This window comes from Chaetura pelagica, unplaced genomic scaffold, assembly GCF_000747805.2.
Source record: "Chaetura pelagica isolate M959 unplaced genomic scaffold, ChaPel_1.0 scaffold17, whole genome shotgun sequence".
NCBI lineage: Eukaryota > Metazoa > Chordata > Aves > Apodiformes > Apodidae > Chaetura > Chaetura pelagica.
In genome coordinates, this window is record NW_009970726.1 from 6,439,598 (window position 1) to 6,454,648 (window position 15,051).

The 15,051-nt window shown below is 38.1% G+C and overlaps 1 protein-coding gene across 1 annotated transcript in view; it reads right to left on the bottom strand.

The window, feature by feature from the left end:
* Positions 1-15,051, bottom strand: part of PARD3 (par-3 family cell polarity regulator) — a 408,737-nt gene that overhangs the window by 123,641 nt on the left and 270,045 nt on the right. Inside the window, exon 21 of the mRNA XM_010007039.1 lies at positions 2,113-2,223. Within this exon, the coding sequence (XP_010005341.1) occupies positions 2,113-2,223 (111 nt within the window). The remainder of the gene's footprint in view (positions 1-2,112; positions 2,224-15,051) is intronic.

The window sequence follows — 15,051 nt, forward strand, 5'->3', positions numbered from 1 at the left end:
GGGAAAGAGAATAATGGGAGGAGGACCCATGATACCATAACATCAAGCTGTTAAGAAGTTCTGGCACATGCATTTCCAGTGAACACATAAAATTGTTTTTATGACACACGAGGAGTGAAATTCTAGGAAAGATTCAAATTGGTTAGCATAACCTGATGGACAGGGATTAGGAATTTTCTCCATGCATTGGGGGCTATACAAATAATTTCATAATTCTACCTTAGCACTCAGCGTGACTATTGCAACCTCTCTTACATCACCACATGGACAGTCTATACTCTCATCATTCTTACTGAGACAGACAGAGAAAGAGAGAGAATGGAAGAGAGAGAAAACGTTACTAACTCAAACCTCAAGTCTTCCTTCTTTGAATAAATATACATGACTGATTTTCTGGGTACAAGGTTACTCAGAAATCCTCTGTGGTGGGCAAGTTTGGGTTCAGCAGAGGGTATTAACTCAGAGATCAGCATTGTGCACTTGTGGATAACCTTCCTTCAGACCTGAGCTGGCTGTGCTGATGGAGTTTACAATGGCTCTGCACGCTGGCAGAAGCTTATCCACAAAGTGGCTGGTCTGCCCATGCATAAAGGGAAGTCGACTGCACAAGCACCCTCCTAGTTAAAATCACTTATTTCTTTCAGTTCCAGCATTCCCCTTTAGCATTTAACCTGAAAGCACATTACTCTTAAAACCAGGAACCAATTTAATTACTCTACTTCACACATTTATTTATTTTTTTAAGAAAATAAAACCCAATCATACAAGTAAAAACCAACCAAGTATCAATATCGAGCCCCTCTCTACTGTCAGAATGGATGGAGAAAGACATGAATACATTTTTACACCAATCTATGCTAGAAAAAAATCTCCCATAATGTAATCCAAACAGATGGTCAGAAATGATAAAGTTTCTGCAGTTGAACAATTTAATGCTGATCTTCAGTAAGTAATAAATGTATACTCCTAGCCTGCCTTAACTGCAATGTAAATAATTCAAGCCTTAAAGAACTGAAAGGAAACTGTTGTAAGTTTAGCTGTGGAGACTACACAGGAGTTACTGTAGCTCTGCTATTCCAAGTGAGCTGTTAAGAGTGATGAAGCAACCACTTATAAACTTCTGTTCTTACCTACAGAGGACCAAGGTGCATAGAGATGATGGCCAAAGGGATCATTAGGACTAATTAGTCATACCTCTTTTGTATAGGACAATAAAATTTCCCTCCATAGTTCCTGCATAAATCCTTAATTTATGGCTGAGCTATGGCATAATTTTTAGATAAATCATTCCAACTCATAGTTCACTTTCACTGGTAAATGGATCTGAATCTATTTACCATGCAGCATTCAGACTTCGTAACCTTTAAAGTTACTGAAGTGTTGTCTACTCAAAGAGGTCTTCTTTCCATGTGCATTCTTGAATACTAGTTAACTTACAGCCTAAGCTTTCCAAGATTTTTACTACATTGATATAAGTGATACCAGAGTCTAAGCTCCAAACATCTAGGGCTACAAGAGACGGGATGAAAAGTAGACTGGAAATATTGCGAAAAATATATGACATATATATTACATAGGTTTTTTATATTAAGGAAAGCTGACAAGGAAAAATAGAGGTACTCACCACTCATTTTTACAATTAGCCGTTTAATATACATTTCATTCCATAAACAGACTGCATGACACATAAATAGACTGAACTCCATTGACAAATATACCAATATGTATATTTTTTAGGTTTTTTTCTAAATATATTAATGAAAAAACGAGATATGCAAGACTTTGAAGAAAAATACAAAACATATTTAATTCTATATAAATATATTTTTTCTGAAAATGTCAATAAAATCAGTGATAGAATATATAGAGAACATATTTGATATTATTACTCCAGTCTCCTCAGTAAGGAGCTCTGGGTTTATCAAAGATGCTTAACACAGCTGAAGAAGCTGTTGATACTAATCTTCACAATAAAACTAACTTGATCTCATTATTTGAAGTATATAAACATATAAACATTTGGGAAATTTCATCAGTGAAAACTGAACTCCTGTTATTTAATTTAAAAAACAAACTCCCTCTATATAGGTGTAAGCAAATACTGAAGTCTACCTCTCCTGTTCTTGCTTCATTCGTATTCTCTCCTCTTCTGAAGTAAGAGCTTCCTGCACTTTTATTTTACCAGTTTTCTCACTCTTGTCATCTTTGCGATGTTTGCCAAACCTGTTAATAACACACAAAAAAAGAATCTAACTTGTGAAATGAACAAAACCATATTTTCCTTTTCCTATGACAAAGAGAGTCCTCCAAAAAGGGCTGCTTGGAAACCAGGAAGGGAAAGTGCAAAGTCCTCAGAATCTCAATTTTTAATATTTTCAGGCTGCTGGGGTTTTTTTGTTTGTTGTTTTTTTTTTTTTGTATGTGTGTGTGGAGTTTTTTTTTTTATTTTTATTTCACTCCTCTTAAAAGTTTATAGAATTCCTTGCTAAAGAACAAAACAAAACAAAATAATAGGACCACATTCCTTTTTTCTGCCAGGATTTTGGGGTCACTGTTCTTAAATACATGGTCAAACAATGTTTTAGAAACTACTCAACACTCTCACTGCCAAAGAACGCAAGTCAAGTTTACATTAAGTGAAGCCTTCGTGTATGAAGTGCAGGAGACACCGCACTGTACGTCTGACAACTGCCCAGAGCACAGTGCCACCCTCCGTCCCTGCCCCACCAGCAGCAGTTTCACCACAAATGGACACCACCCAAAAATGGAAATTTATTTATTTTCAACACCAAGGTTTTTTTAAACTGTGTTACTCATGACTTTTTTCCCGAGGGTGTTTCATTGTACAGAGGACGAGTGGAGGGATGGAGCTGGCTAGGCTGTCCCAGACAGAGCAGGATGCTGCCAGCCCAGTGTTCGCCTTCCTCATGTTTCCTGTTCCCCTCTACTGGCTACATTTCAGGTTTTTTTTGGTTTCTTTCATACTTGCACATTCCACTGTTTTCTTTCAGACTTTCAGGGAGAGCACAACCTGACATTTGAGATACTCTGTTATTATTAGGGGAAAATTGAATGTATTTCTGAGATATTTCAGACCTATTCAAAAAGGAACAACTTTTGTATAGAGTGAACTGAACAAACACTTAAATACAGCCCTTAAATATATCTAAGTTTAGGTGACTATTTTCTATATAAGGCAGAGGGATAACACATATCTATTAAACAATATCTTATTACAATACATACCTATTAAATGTGGGATCATTCATCACACCGAAAGCAGCAAGAATTTGACTCGGTTTTAATAGCATGCTCAGATGAGAGCAGCCTGTCACTGGTGGCACTTGACACTCAGGTTCACTTTGAAAGTGAAATAAAAACACTGAAATGTGCAAGGTCCAATGACAGTGGGTCAGGACACCCCAAACACTCACAAACAGTGAATAAAACACAGAGTTCTGAAAACTTTCTTCTGACCCACAAATGTAAACTGTTTAAAATATGTAGAGTTCACCAGGCATTTATAGTATTTTCCCTTTTGTTCCTGTTGATTCTAGTACAAAGCCATTGTGTGGGCTGAAGACATACCACAGCAACCCTGCAGAAAGATTAATTTCTGACCACTCAGTCAAGAGATATTACTATGCTGTGTAACCATGTTTATGGCTCTTAGGGCAACTGTTTAAAAAGACAACACAAAAGCACAGTGTAGGAGTGTGTACACAAACTTTTAAGTGCATGGCTGTTCTCCACAGTTCTCAGATTGCTCATTTCCAAAGTAATTCAGGCATAAGAAAACCAAAATTGTTCATTAATAAGCATCTGAAAAGGGAAAGGCAGAGTATATGAAACAGTTAAGAAACAAAATGCTACATGAAGTCTCTGATTTTATAATACGTTGTATGTAAAACTGACATTAAATTCAGTGACTAGAAACACCAGCATGTATCTTTTAAAGCATCCAACTATTTATTAGAGTGCAGTCAAAATGATTATACAAAACATTTTCATATATGACACAAGAGATTCAAATCAAGCTCTGGATGTCATACACCAGACAAAAGAAAATGGTTAATTTAAAATAGCCCTTAATCCTCTAGCCAAGAGAGGAGCTTTGGCAGAAAAACAGTGGAACTGAGCCATTTCACCCTGATACACGGAGTGCTGGGGGTGGCAGAGGTCTGACTGACAGAACACACAGAGCTGTGAGGCGACACACAACATATGTGGTACTGTAGCACAGCATCTCTGCGACGCCTGTGTTTGCTTCTGTCTCCTGTTCTTTCCTGACCCATTCAAATGGTCAGGCAAAGCAAAGGAACCAAATTCTGGAGTAGCCAGTTTGTTTTTGAAAAAGAACTAGTGGTTAAATTATTTTTTTTTTAAAAAAGTAAAAATAGAATTAGTCACATTCAGGTTTTGGTAGGAAAACAGACGTGGTACCACCATAAATCAATTCATTGCAAGTATGGACAGAAATATATTGAAATCAATACCTTGTTAAAAAAAAAAATAAAGTACACAGGAAATTTCTAATAAACCTTGTTAGCAATCTAGTAAATACCTGGTCAGGCTGCATGATTGCGGGGAAAATACTTCTAATGTTAACATGTAATGCAAACCTAGCAAAAATAAATGGTTTGAGTTTCCTGATCCAACCGTCCAAGTCCAGAACAAACCACCCTTGTGCTGTGTTTCAGCAGAGGCAGAGGTGGGTTTACCGCACAGGCAGCGCTCGGAGCAGCACGAGGGTTCAGTTTGTTCTCACTCAAGAGCAAGCTGTGGCAAGTACCCTTCTTTTCTTTCAGGGTTTTCTTCCAAGCCTCTGGGAATTAATGTTCCTTCTGGTCTTGGGGACAGTCCTGATAAAGATTCCAGAAGACATCTCTAGTCCTTTCCCAGGCAATTCAAAGCGTGGCCACATTGTCTCCACTCTGACCGGAGACTTTCCAGTGCCCATCTCTGACAAACTCTCTGATCATCCTGGCAGTGAACAGCCTGGCAGAGTATGAACCATGGTGGTCTTGCAAAGTTGCCTTCTCTGGGCTTTGTCACCCGCAGAGTGATATATCTGCCATAATCACCACTGCCTGTAACAAGTTCAGCAACATTAACTGCACTGTCCCTGCACTCAAACCCGGAATAATCAATGCCATCCTCCCCCCTCCCTGATTGTGGCTTTGTGTCTATAACAGCATCACCTGCACAGATATTATCTCCATGATACTCATATGTCATGAACCAGCAGAACAGTTTGGAAACACACAGCCCCTAAGTGAGGCTGGCTCTGAACAAGTCTGCATACTTTTAGCAAGATCTCCATATAGAAATACTTACAAGTTCAAGATTTCTCTTTTCCACCGAGATTTCAACTCTAACAGTATCTCTGTTAAGCTTCAGCTTACAATAGTAGAAGTAATAGACAAACAAAGAAAAAAAAATTTCCAGGCTCCACCAAACACTTGAGAAAGGTGTTTAAAAGAACTGTGATGGGGACACATATGTACACATATCCATACATCTCACACCTTTAATTTCTGTAGAAGCAGTTAACACTTCCCACTCCAAACATCATTCAGAGATTTTGGTAAGATTACTCTCACTAAGTGTGCTTGTTACCTATTTCTATTAAAAGTGTTTGCTCCGTGAAGTACAATGTATAGTAATAATGAAACCCTCAGCCAAAATCAGTGGCCTCTCTACCAAACTTATAACAGACATTTAGAAATTACTTAACATTCATGCCAAGTTTAAGTACAGAAAAAAACATACAGGGATACTAAGACACACCATTAGAGCAAGCTGTTAAAGATTCCCTCAGCTGTACAACTCTTTGTGCTGTGGTGACTACACTAGTGTCAAACTACTCAAAATCACCAGTCCTTCCAGTTTCCTCACGTGGATGTTTCTGATGCTGATTTATGATTCTTAAGTAAAACAGGACACTTAGAAACAAAAATGAGAGTACTGAGATCACTGACATTCAAGCAGTCCTTTCTAAACACCAAACGTCCATCCTACAGCCACCCTACACCATCTTCGCAGCCCATGGTAAAGCCCTGCCTTGTTGCTCTCCAGTGGTCAGTGGACTCTCCACGAGTCAAAAGAAGCAAAGCTTGGGTAAGGTGCCCAGAATTACTGCCAATGTTTAAAATCTTCCAGTTTGAATGCATCAGCCCAGAGAAAAGATCTGTCTTACCTTTGTAAAAGTTTCACCTTCTTAAATGTGGAACTGGTACAGTCCCTGACTTGCCCCACAATTAAATGTGTGACACCTTTCCCACAGCGCACTGGCATTTGCATCACAGTGAAGCTTAATTCTTTATTGCTCAGGCACTAAAAAGGAAGGGATGATGAAAGTAGGATGCATGTCCCATACATGAACCCTTGCAACTTAGGAACCTTACTGCTTGCAGTGCTACTTCTTTCATAATGCATAGACCGGATGTCCTGGCACACCCATGTAGTAACTTCCCCCACTAAAGAGACTGCTCATCTAATCGTAACAGCCTAAGGCTGGAAACTCCCAAAGTGCAATTGTTAACCATATCTCTCCCTTGTAAAATAGCAATCAGCACCCATTTTTCCTGTGTCAGAGACACTCTAGACTTTTGCAAGGACATGGCCTTGAGGATACTGCTAAGTGATTTGATCCCAAGCCTCGCAGCTCACTTCACAGGCTCAGGAGCTGCTCTCCCTGCGGGCAGCTGGTTAGCAAATGCCTGAAGCACCTGGAGATTTTCAGGCACTTGTCTGAACCTGTGATGGTCTTGTTCTCATTGCTGAGAGCCTAGCGGCTGGGATATTTGTTGCAGTTCTTACAAATGCAAATGAAATTACAACTTGCCTTCTGAAGCAGACGAGAACTCCATGGCTTGGGATCTGTGCCCCATCAATGCTCCTTGCATTACAGAAAAGAAGGGCAGCATTTACAAACAAAGGCAAAAACTACGGTTGGAATTCAAAACCAAAACAGTGCAGAAAAGGAGCATCTGTGACACTGATGTTCAGACAATCCTGAGAATCTAATTCCAAGCTCCTGTCATTTGCTAAATTCTGTGCCAACAATGTGACTGTGAGCTGTTAAAGCCCTACCTAAATCAGCGGTGGAAAAAAAGGAGCAAAAGGGAACAGGACATTTTCCCCAAATCCCATATAATAATTTCAAAATTGCCTGTTAATAAACATTCTCTTTCATAGACATAGTTTGAGGGTACATTTCTGTATGGTTATGGAATTATCTTTCTATAGTAGTAACAACATTTATAAATACAGGAACACTACCTTACGTAACAGCTAGTTTATTCAGTAGCTGTCTCATCTAATTCCTGTTATAAAAAGCACAGCTAAAAAATAGTTTAATTTTATGCTGTAACTGCATAAGCAAAAACTTCAAGAAAATCTTCTATGACTAATTGAAATACAGGTTGTAAATTAAAAATACCCTGTGTTATCCACGAGTGTGAGAAATTGATGAAAGTGAGCAGCTGAAATCTTGTTCACTCTAATTGCCAAGATACTCCAGGGTTCTACTTAATTTATAGCTTCTTAATTCTCCTTTTACATTAAGGGTTAGAAAAAAGTTTCAAGATAAGTGCAAATGCTCAAATTCATATTCACAGATCCACAGACTTAATCCTCAAATTCAGCCAACAATAGCAATCACAGTAAGTGAAGAACTTAAAAATATAAAGGACCATTTTTTAAAGTATGATCTCTAGAATATAACATCCAAGTCCCACCAGAAAAGGACCACCCTCAGACCTAGTGATACTAGTTTGTCACATTATATTAATAAAAAAATGAGAACACAGATCTATATGCCTGAAGCTTGACCCTCAAATAGGAAATCCCATGAACCCTGGATCATTTAATCAAACTAAAATGCATACCCAAACCTCTCTGTTAGTCTCTAGCTGGCTTACTTTCAAGCTTACTTGCTTGAATTACTGTCACCAACTAGGTGGTGGCCTAATCCAAAGCCTATTGCTCTCATCAGAGAGGCACTGAGTAGCAATTGCCTTCAGTGGCTTTGGGCCAATGCATCAAAGCAATTAAACAGTGCAAGACTCAACAGAGAAGACAGTGCAGCAGAACATTTAAGAACAAGCCCAAGCTACAACACAACGTCATATATATAAAAATAGTGAAATGTATCTAAAATACAGAGGTAGACATAAAGAACATGTAAAGTACTTTGCATAAATAAAGATATAGACAGAACAAATGAAGGAAGGAGGAGGTATGGGTGGTAGCAACAGAAATTCTGCATTTACAGCTTATCTCAAAACCAGCTTAAGTTTAAAAGAATATCTATCAGCATCCTTGATGTAAATATATATATATATAATCTGCTAAATGGATTTTACTTTGATGCTTTACTGATGAGATCATTGTTGTCTGCCAAATCATCCACATATTTCATTAGAATGAAGAGCTATAGAAGAAACATGCATTAGTTGATTAATGAAAAAAACACAAAAATTGATTGAGACAGAAGTTCAGTAGCATTATGTTCCTTAATAGAAAAAAGACCATCATTAAAAATTAACAAATGGTAAGTGTCTTGTGCTATTCCATCAGTGCGTTTTATCTTCAAGGCATTCTCTTTCCCGCACAGTAGCAAACAGTATTCAGACGCGCACACACACAGCCTAACACTACTCAAAGGATTTTGCAACGACTTCAGTAATCTCTTTCACCCTGCTGCATTAGCAAAATCATAAGATTTATATTGAAAAATACTATTGTGACAAGTAAATACATTCTGTTCCTAAAATAAAATTTAATCAGCATAAACAAGGATTCCACATAGCCCACAAAAAAAAATCACCCTGCTTAGTGATGACTTTAGAGTTTACAAGCTTTCCTTTCAAAGAAGAATTGTGCAAGTGCTGTCTTTAAAAATAATCTTGTAAGTGCAAACATACATATTTGCGATGGATTTCTAGAAATAGCCAGTTATCACATTTAATCAAATTAGTAGAACAAAATCTACTTGTTAGGAGGGAGTGGATGACTGCTGGAGTGACTCAGCAGCAGCACTGTCCTGAGATGATACAGAAACACAGATATACTGGCAGCAGGAGCAGGACAACTTGATGTAGGAGCTTGTGGGCACAGTTAAAATGGACTTTTATAACATCTCATTCTCCACAGATTTCCCTGCCTAAGCTAAACTTGATAAAGCAGCAATCCTTCTGGTGCAACATTCAGCAGAAGATCCCTGCCAGGAAGGTTCCTGGAGAAGTCTGCTGTCTCTAACCAAGAAAGGAGCAGTACAAAAGAACACAAGTAACTCATGAAAATGGAGAATACTTCTGGAGAGGTACATTTGTACCTCTTCAGAGCAATAAAGTTTGCCTTTGAGCAACAGAGAAACTTGCATGCTCAGTTATGAACACAGAAGTTTAAACCAGTAGAACTAAAGTGGTTTTCACTCCAAATCATAAGCTCTCTCTGAAGTTGCCACCCTGTGAAGATCTTCTGTGATGTAGCCACACATTTTCTACCAAAATCCTGCCTCACTTTCCAACCACTAAAAACTATTTTTAAGCACTGTTCAGCTGGGGATTCTAGTACATCTCACCAAACTAAGCCTACTCAAAACCAGCAGCAAGGACAGCACATAAATCATAACACTTCACGTGCAACATCACCAGCCACTCCCACAACAACTTCCTGGAAAGAAGTGGAAAGGACATAAGGGATAGGTAACCATTTTCAGCCACTGAAGCTTAATCTGCCTGTCTTTGTGAGTCAGTATGTTGACTTCATAGAAAGCGGGTATAAAGCCAAACCAAGAAACACGGCAAGAGGCTTCATTCAGTCATTTTCATAAACAGTTTTGATAATGTTTCCTGAAAGGCATGACACAACGAGCAGAGTATTATTCACACTGAGTCACTCTCTTCACAATTTCAGCATTTGTAATGTTTACTTCCAGCATAAAATGGTGGGACTTTTAAAAACAGATTTCTTTTACAGTGAGACCATTTGTTAGCAAATTTCTAAACAAAAGATACTCTTCTTGCATTGTCTCTCATGATTGCTTAAGATAGCTGAGGCCACTGACAGTTCTAATAAGATAATTAATTAATAAATCACAAGAAATAAGAAAAAAACCCCTAGCTACTAATCCAGTAGTTTAATGCAGTTTAAAAACAGGCTGAGAAGGTCCAAGGAAGTGGGGATAATTTTACAATGATAATATTTAAAAGACAGTAGCAAGTCTGCAAACAGACAAGACATTATTCTGTTTTATGGCCCAATCAACTCAGTAAGCAATACCACAACATATTAAAAGTCAACAGAACTAACTCATTTTCATGGTGGTCAGCCAAAACCTTTTAAACTGTGGATTGTGGCATCCCTGAAGGAATCAAGAATAAAAAAGAAAGGTTCTGCTTAGATACAACTATGCTAGCAATCATGAATGATGGAAGCAACCACAGAAGCAGTGCATGACATTTTAATGGAAGTTTCATAACAGTCTAAGCATTTTAAAGTTTGCTTGTGTGGCAAGAACTCTTTCATGTTGTGCATATATTAAAAAAAGAGAACAGTTACTGACCACAAAGTTGCTTGCCCTGAGATTAAATTTGATACACTAAGTGTGTGCTATTTGTCAGTGAAGAAAGTAGCTCGTACATGTGACACAGCCAAGCTAATTCAGTCTTCTGATAGATAATGTAATCTTAACGGGCAACATATCCTTTCATTACTGTCATTTAATGTACTTAAAAATGCTCCTGTCCCTGCTCTCAGATAGAATTTGCCCATCAGGACTGGAGTACGCTGTTAGGTAATTCAGTACTGGGCAGTAAGATGTTAAACAGTAATTGAAAAACTGTACATAAAATTCCAAAAACAATAGTCTCACATACAAAGTAAAGAGCAGGCTCCAGAAACAGTCTGAGTGAAGGCCTCCAGTATGTCAACTTGTCTTTCACAGATTACATACATAAAAGTAGACATAAAACACTCTACTTTGCAATTCATAATACCATACATTGGGAATAAAAAAACCCAAACAACCTAATTTCAAAGCATCAATAACAGACTACTATTAACAGGTGCCTGAATGTTTTTGAGTCTAAAGTACTACTTATTATTCTATAATGTAAGGAATTTTTCTTTTTTGAGTCAGGGTAAAACACTCCTTCCCAGTGTGCTGGATGAGGATGTCGGGTCCAGGACACTCTTGCTCTCACTGAACTGGTAGAACACTAACCCTTACCCAGTGCTCCTCGCCTGACTGCTGCTGTCCTGCAACCATGCAGCAAGATGGGAACACTTCTCTTGTTGCATTTGTCCCACTCCACAGATTAGTTTAAGAACTGTGCACCAAATTAGGTTTTTAGTAAAACTACAATGTGTGCCTCTAATTACCAGTGTCCATTTGGAGAGTGCATGTAAACCATGGCTACTCTTCAATGCATTCGCTTGACAACTGTACTTATGATTCCTGCTCTGTTCATTTTAATGCATTATTGTTTCAAAATACAATGCTTCAAAATTGCAAATTACATCTGGCTCAAGGGCTGATTATAAGAAATACTAGCACTTCTGCCTCTGCGTGAATAATTCTGATAATAATGAGAGATTGATTGGGCTCCAAAAAGTCCAAATGAGAAGGGTCAATTTGAACATTTCTATTAGCTTCTTTTGTTAAATCTAACACTTTGCCAGGCCAGAGAAAAATACTGCATCTGGTTACCATGATTTTTTTTCTACCCCTACAGAAGTACAATTTAGAAAATGGGTACTGGTCTAAAGGCAGACCTTTTAAGAAATGCTAATGAAACATAAAAACACACCTGTTTTACTGGCACTCAAGAGAAGGCAAAAGAAGAGAAGCAAGGAGAAAAAAAAAAGAAAAAAAAAAGAGAAGTTGCAAGGGAAATTCACTTCAACACTTTTGTGGCAGAAAAAGTAAAAAAAAACCCAAACCCTCAGTAACACAAAGCATCTTCAAAACCATTTTACAGCTGAAATGCTTGCATATACATGAGCACAACAAGAAAAATAGTAAAGATGCTTGCTAAGCACATGCAACAGGCAGTGAAACAAGGACACACATGTAACACACAGGCTAGTAAGACCTGGAAATCACAGTAACATTATTCCAATGTCTTGCAGCATTGCAATTACACTGTATAAAATCATCGGAAGTTAACATAGACACAAAAAGCTAATCAAACTACTGGCAGTTCATCTAGAACCTTCCAAAGATTAAAACTTCCCGACAGATCTCATTACCTAGAAATGTTAATAAGACAGTCAGCACTTTTTCTGTCAACTACTAAATATGTTTGTCGATACACGTCGCCTAGAAAATAACCTTTGTAGGGTAAATGAAGCAATAGGTGATCTCTCTGCATCTTTAGCCTCATTCACATATTTACTGTTATAGGAGGTAGGGAGAGCACAGACAATTGCCAGCAGAGGACAACAGACCTGTAGGATCTGTGGGACAAGCCTAACCAAAATATCCTTAAAACCCTGACAAGCGTGGAGCTGCCAGTCCCTTCTTGGAGGACACTTAAAACACAAAACAGCAACTCCCCCCACTGAGCTGCAGCACTGGAGGGTTGTTGGCTGTAGGTGACAGTTTAGGGTCTCATGTCCTATTCTGGGTTCTACAGTGCCACCTAAGTCTTTTTGGGGATAAACAATAAACTTTAATGAAAAATAAAAGATCATAAAATAAAACATAAAGTAATGTCAATAGAATATTTTTACAAGATGCTCTAGTGTATAACTACATTAAGCTACACTGAATAGCCTTGAATCTACAGTAACAAAACAAAACAAAAAAAAAAAAAAAGAGGGCTAAAACTAACTGGTACACTATCTGCAAAGTTTACAACAAAGACAGGGCTAAGGCACAGGACCTAGCCTGAGCCAAGCCTCTGGTTAGCACACATTATCATGCCACTGCTGGCTTCATATACCTGTGTCTATTCTATCAGCTGATATTCTTCCCTGTGACACAGAAATTTAGTTTACATACACAGCATCTTCTGGGTGGAAAATGAAGAGCGAGACTCTGCCCTGCAACAGCACCCCTGGAACAAACCATCTCTGGAGTGGATGCAACAAGGCTCAGGTGGATCATTGCTGGGAAGTCAGTTTGGCAGCGAGTCCCCACAGCAGCTGGCACAGGGGCTTGCCCAGAGCTACCTGGAGCCCTGGAGACACCCAGCATCCTGTAGCTGCCAGGACTCAGAGCTCAAGCTGTCTTTGTGGCAACTGCAGTTGGAATAACTATATCAGTTGTGATTTATGCCACTGATTATTTCAGGGCCAAGCTGATTTATTTCAGATTGAAAAGGTGTACAAAGCAGGACTTGCACTGGACCAATAAAGAAGAGAGATGTGGGGTGGCAAGGCTTTTTTTTTTGTTCCAGCCACCATGTAAATACACTCCTAGCAGAGACAATCTCAGACCAGGACCAACCCCATATAACCTGGCATTTTTGTACTAGTTCATACATGCCCAGGAACTATAAGAAGTGAGCAACTAGGCCTATGTTTATTTGGAAAATCAGATAGTTTATGTTTAAAATAAACCCAATTTTGACATCAAAGATATCCAGCTCCTCAGATGTGTTCCAAATGAGACCAGCTCTGCCCATGCTCAGTGCTGTAACACAGTATACAGCAAGCATTGCCATCTTAATATTTCTTCTGAATTTAAAAAAAATTAAATAAAACAAATATATTTTTAAAACCTAACGAAAATGGCACAGAGCCTTTACATTTTACTTATCTTACACAAGCAGTTTACTTATTTTTGCAGTTAAAAAAACTCAAATAGAATTAGCAAAGGATTTGGATCTTCACAGATTCTATCAGTTCTCCTAATAGTTACAGATGACAACACGGTTGGTATCATTACCTGCTTAGCAACATTAGAAAAAGAAATACTTTGACTATAACACTATACCTGAAACTCCTGCTTGTGGCAGAATGTTGTGTTCTGAATCTCAGGATTTTAGCGTTACAGCTTAAAGACAAAGATAGCATCTATAATAACACTGTGAAATAGCTGAGATTTATTTGTGATACGTTACTGTTGAAATGTGTAATAGCAATTCAGTTTGCATTCTAAATACTGCTGGCACACCTGGTGTTGAATATGCTAGAAGCACTTGCAATCGGTGTAAAAATACACCTTTCATTATTGTGGTACTCAAAAATGCTGATACAGCTAAGATTCTAGATGCATTTTTGTTATTAAGTCCTCTTTTTCAGAACTTCTAAAGCTAATCCATAAACTTTCTTTGTGATTAGACATTTTCTTACTAAGTACTACCTATAACAGCATACCAGAAAGAAAAGGAAATCTACATACATTTTCAGTCATCCATCCACCTTCAGACTAAACTCAGCAGCAGCATCTGGAAGCTGTAGATAGTGTATGTTTTTAGCATACAAATATTCCTTATTTCTACAACACAGAAAACCACAGCACATCAAAGCCCTTGAAGACACTAGCACAGACAAGGTAATATCCCATTTTAAAACTGAGAAAATAGTTCCTATTGAAAGCTTAAGCAATTTGCCAAGTTTCCAGGGATTTCTGTATTGCAAGCACAGACAACATAAGGACTAACTTTCTGCAAATTCCCTTTACAGTGCCAGGTCTACAAAGTTAATGTATCTACTGAACCGTTTTTTTCTAACAGAATTTCTCTACCAATTGAGCATTCTTTCAATGTATAATACCTTTAAAACAGCCGTATCAGTGGCACGCTATCCTATTTGTTGAGAACAGTAAGAACACTGAGTAGTTCCACAAAACCATACTATGTTCTTTTTCCTTATAGGACTAGCAGCTACAAGACTGACATCAAATGAAGTCCTGAAGGAAGTGATAACATACATAGAAACTATGACTTTATCTTCTGCAGAAGCAAACATTTAAAAATGTACTGTTAAGCCCATCATCAGCTAGCCCAAACATACACTGTAAAACTAGTTAATGAAGTGAATTCATTCCAGTGGGGTCTATTTTAGAAACATCTACAGTCTTTTCTTGCATTC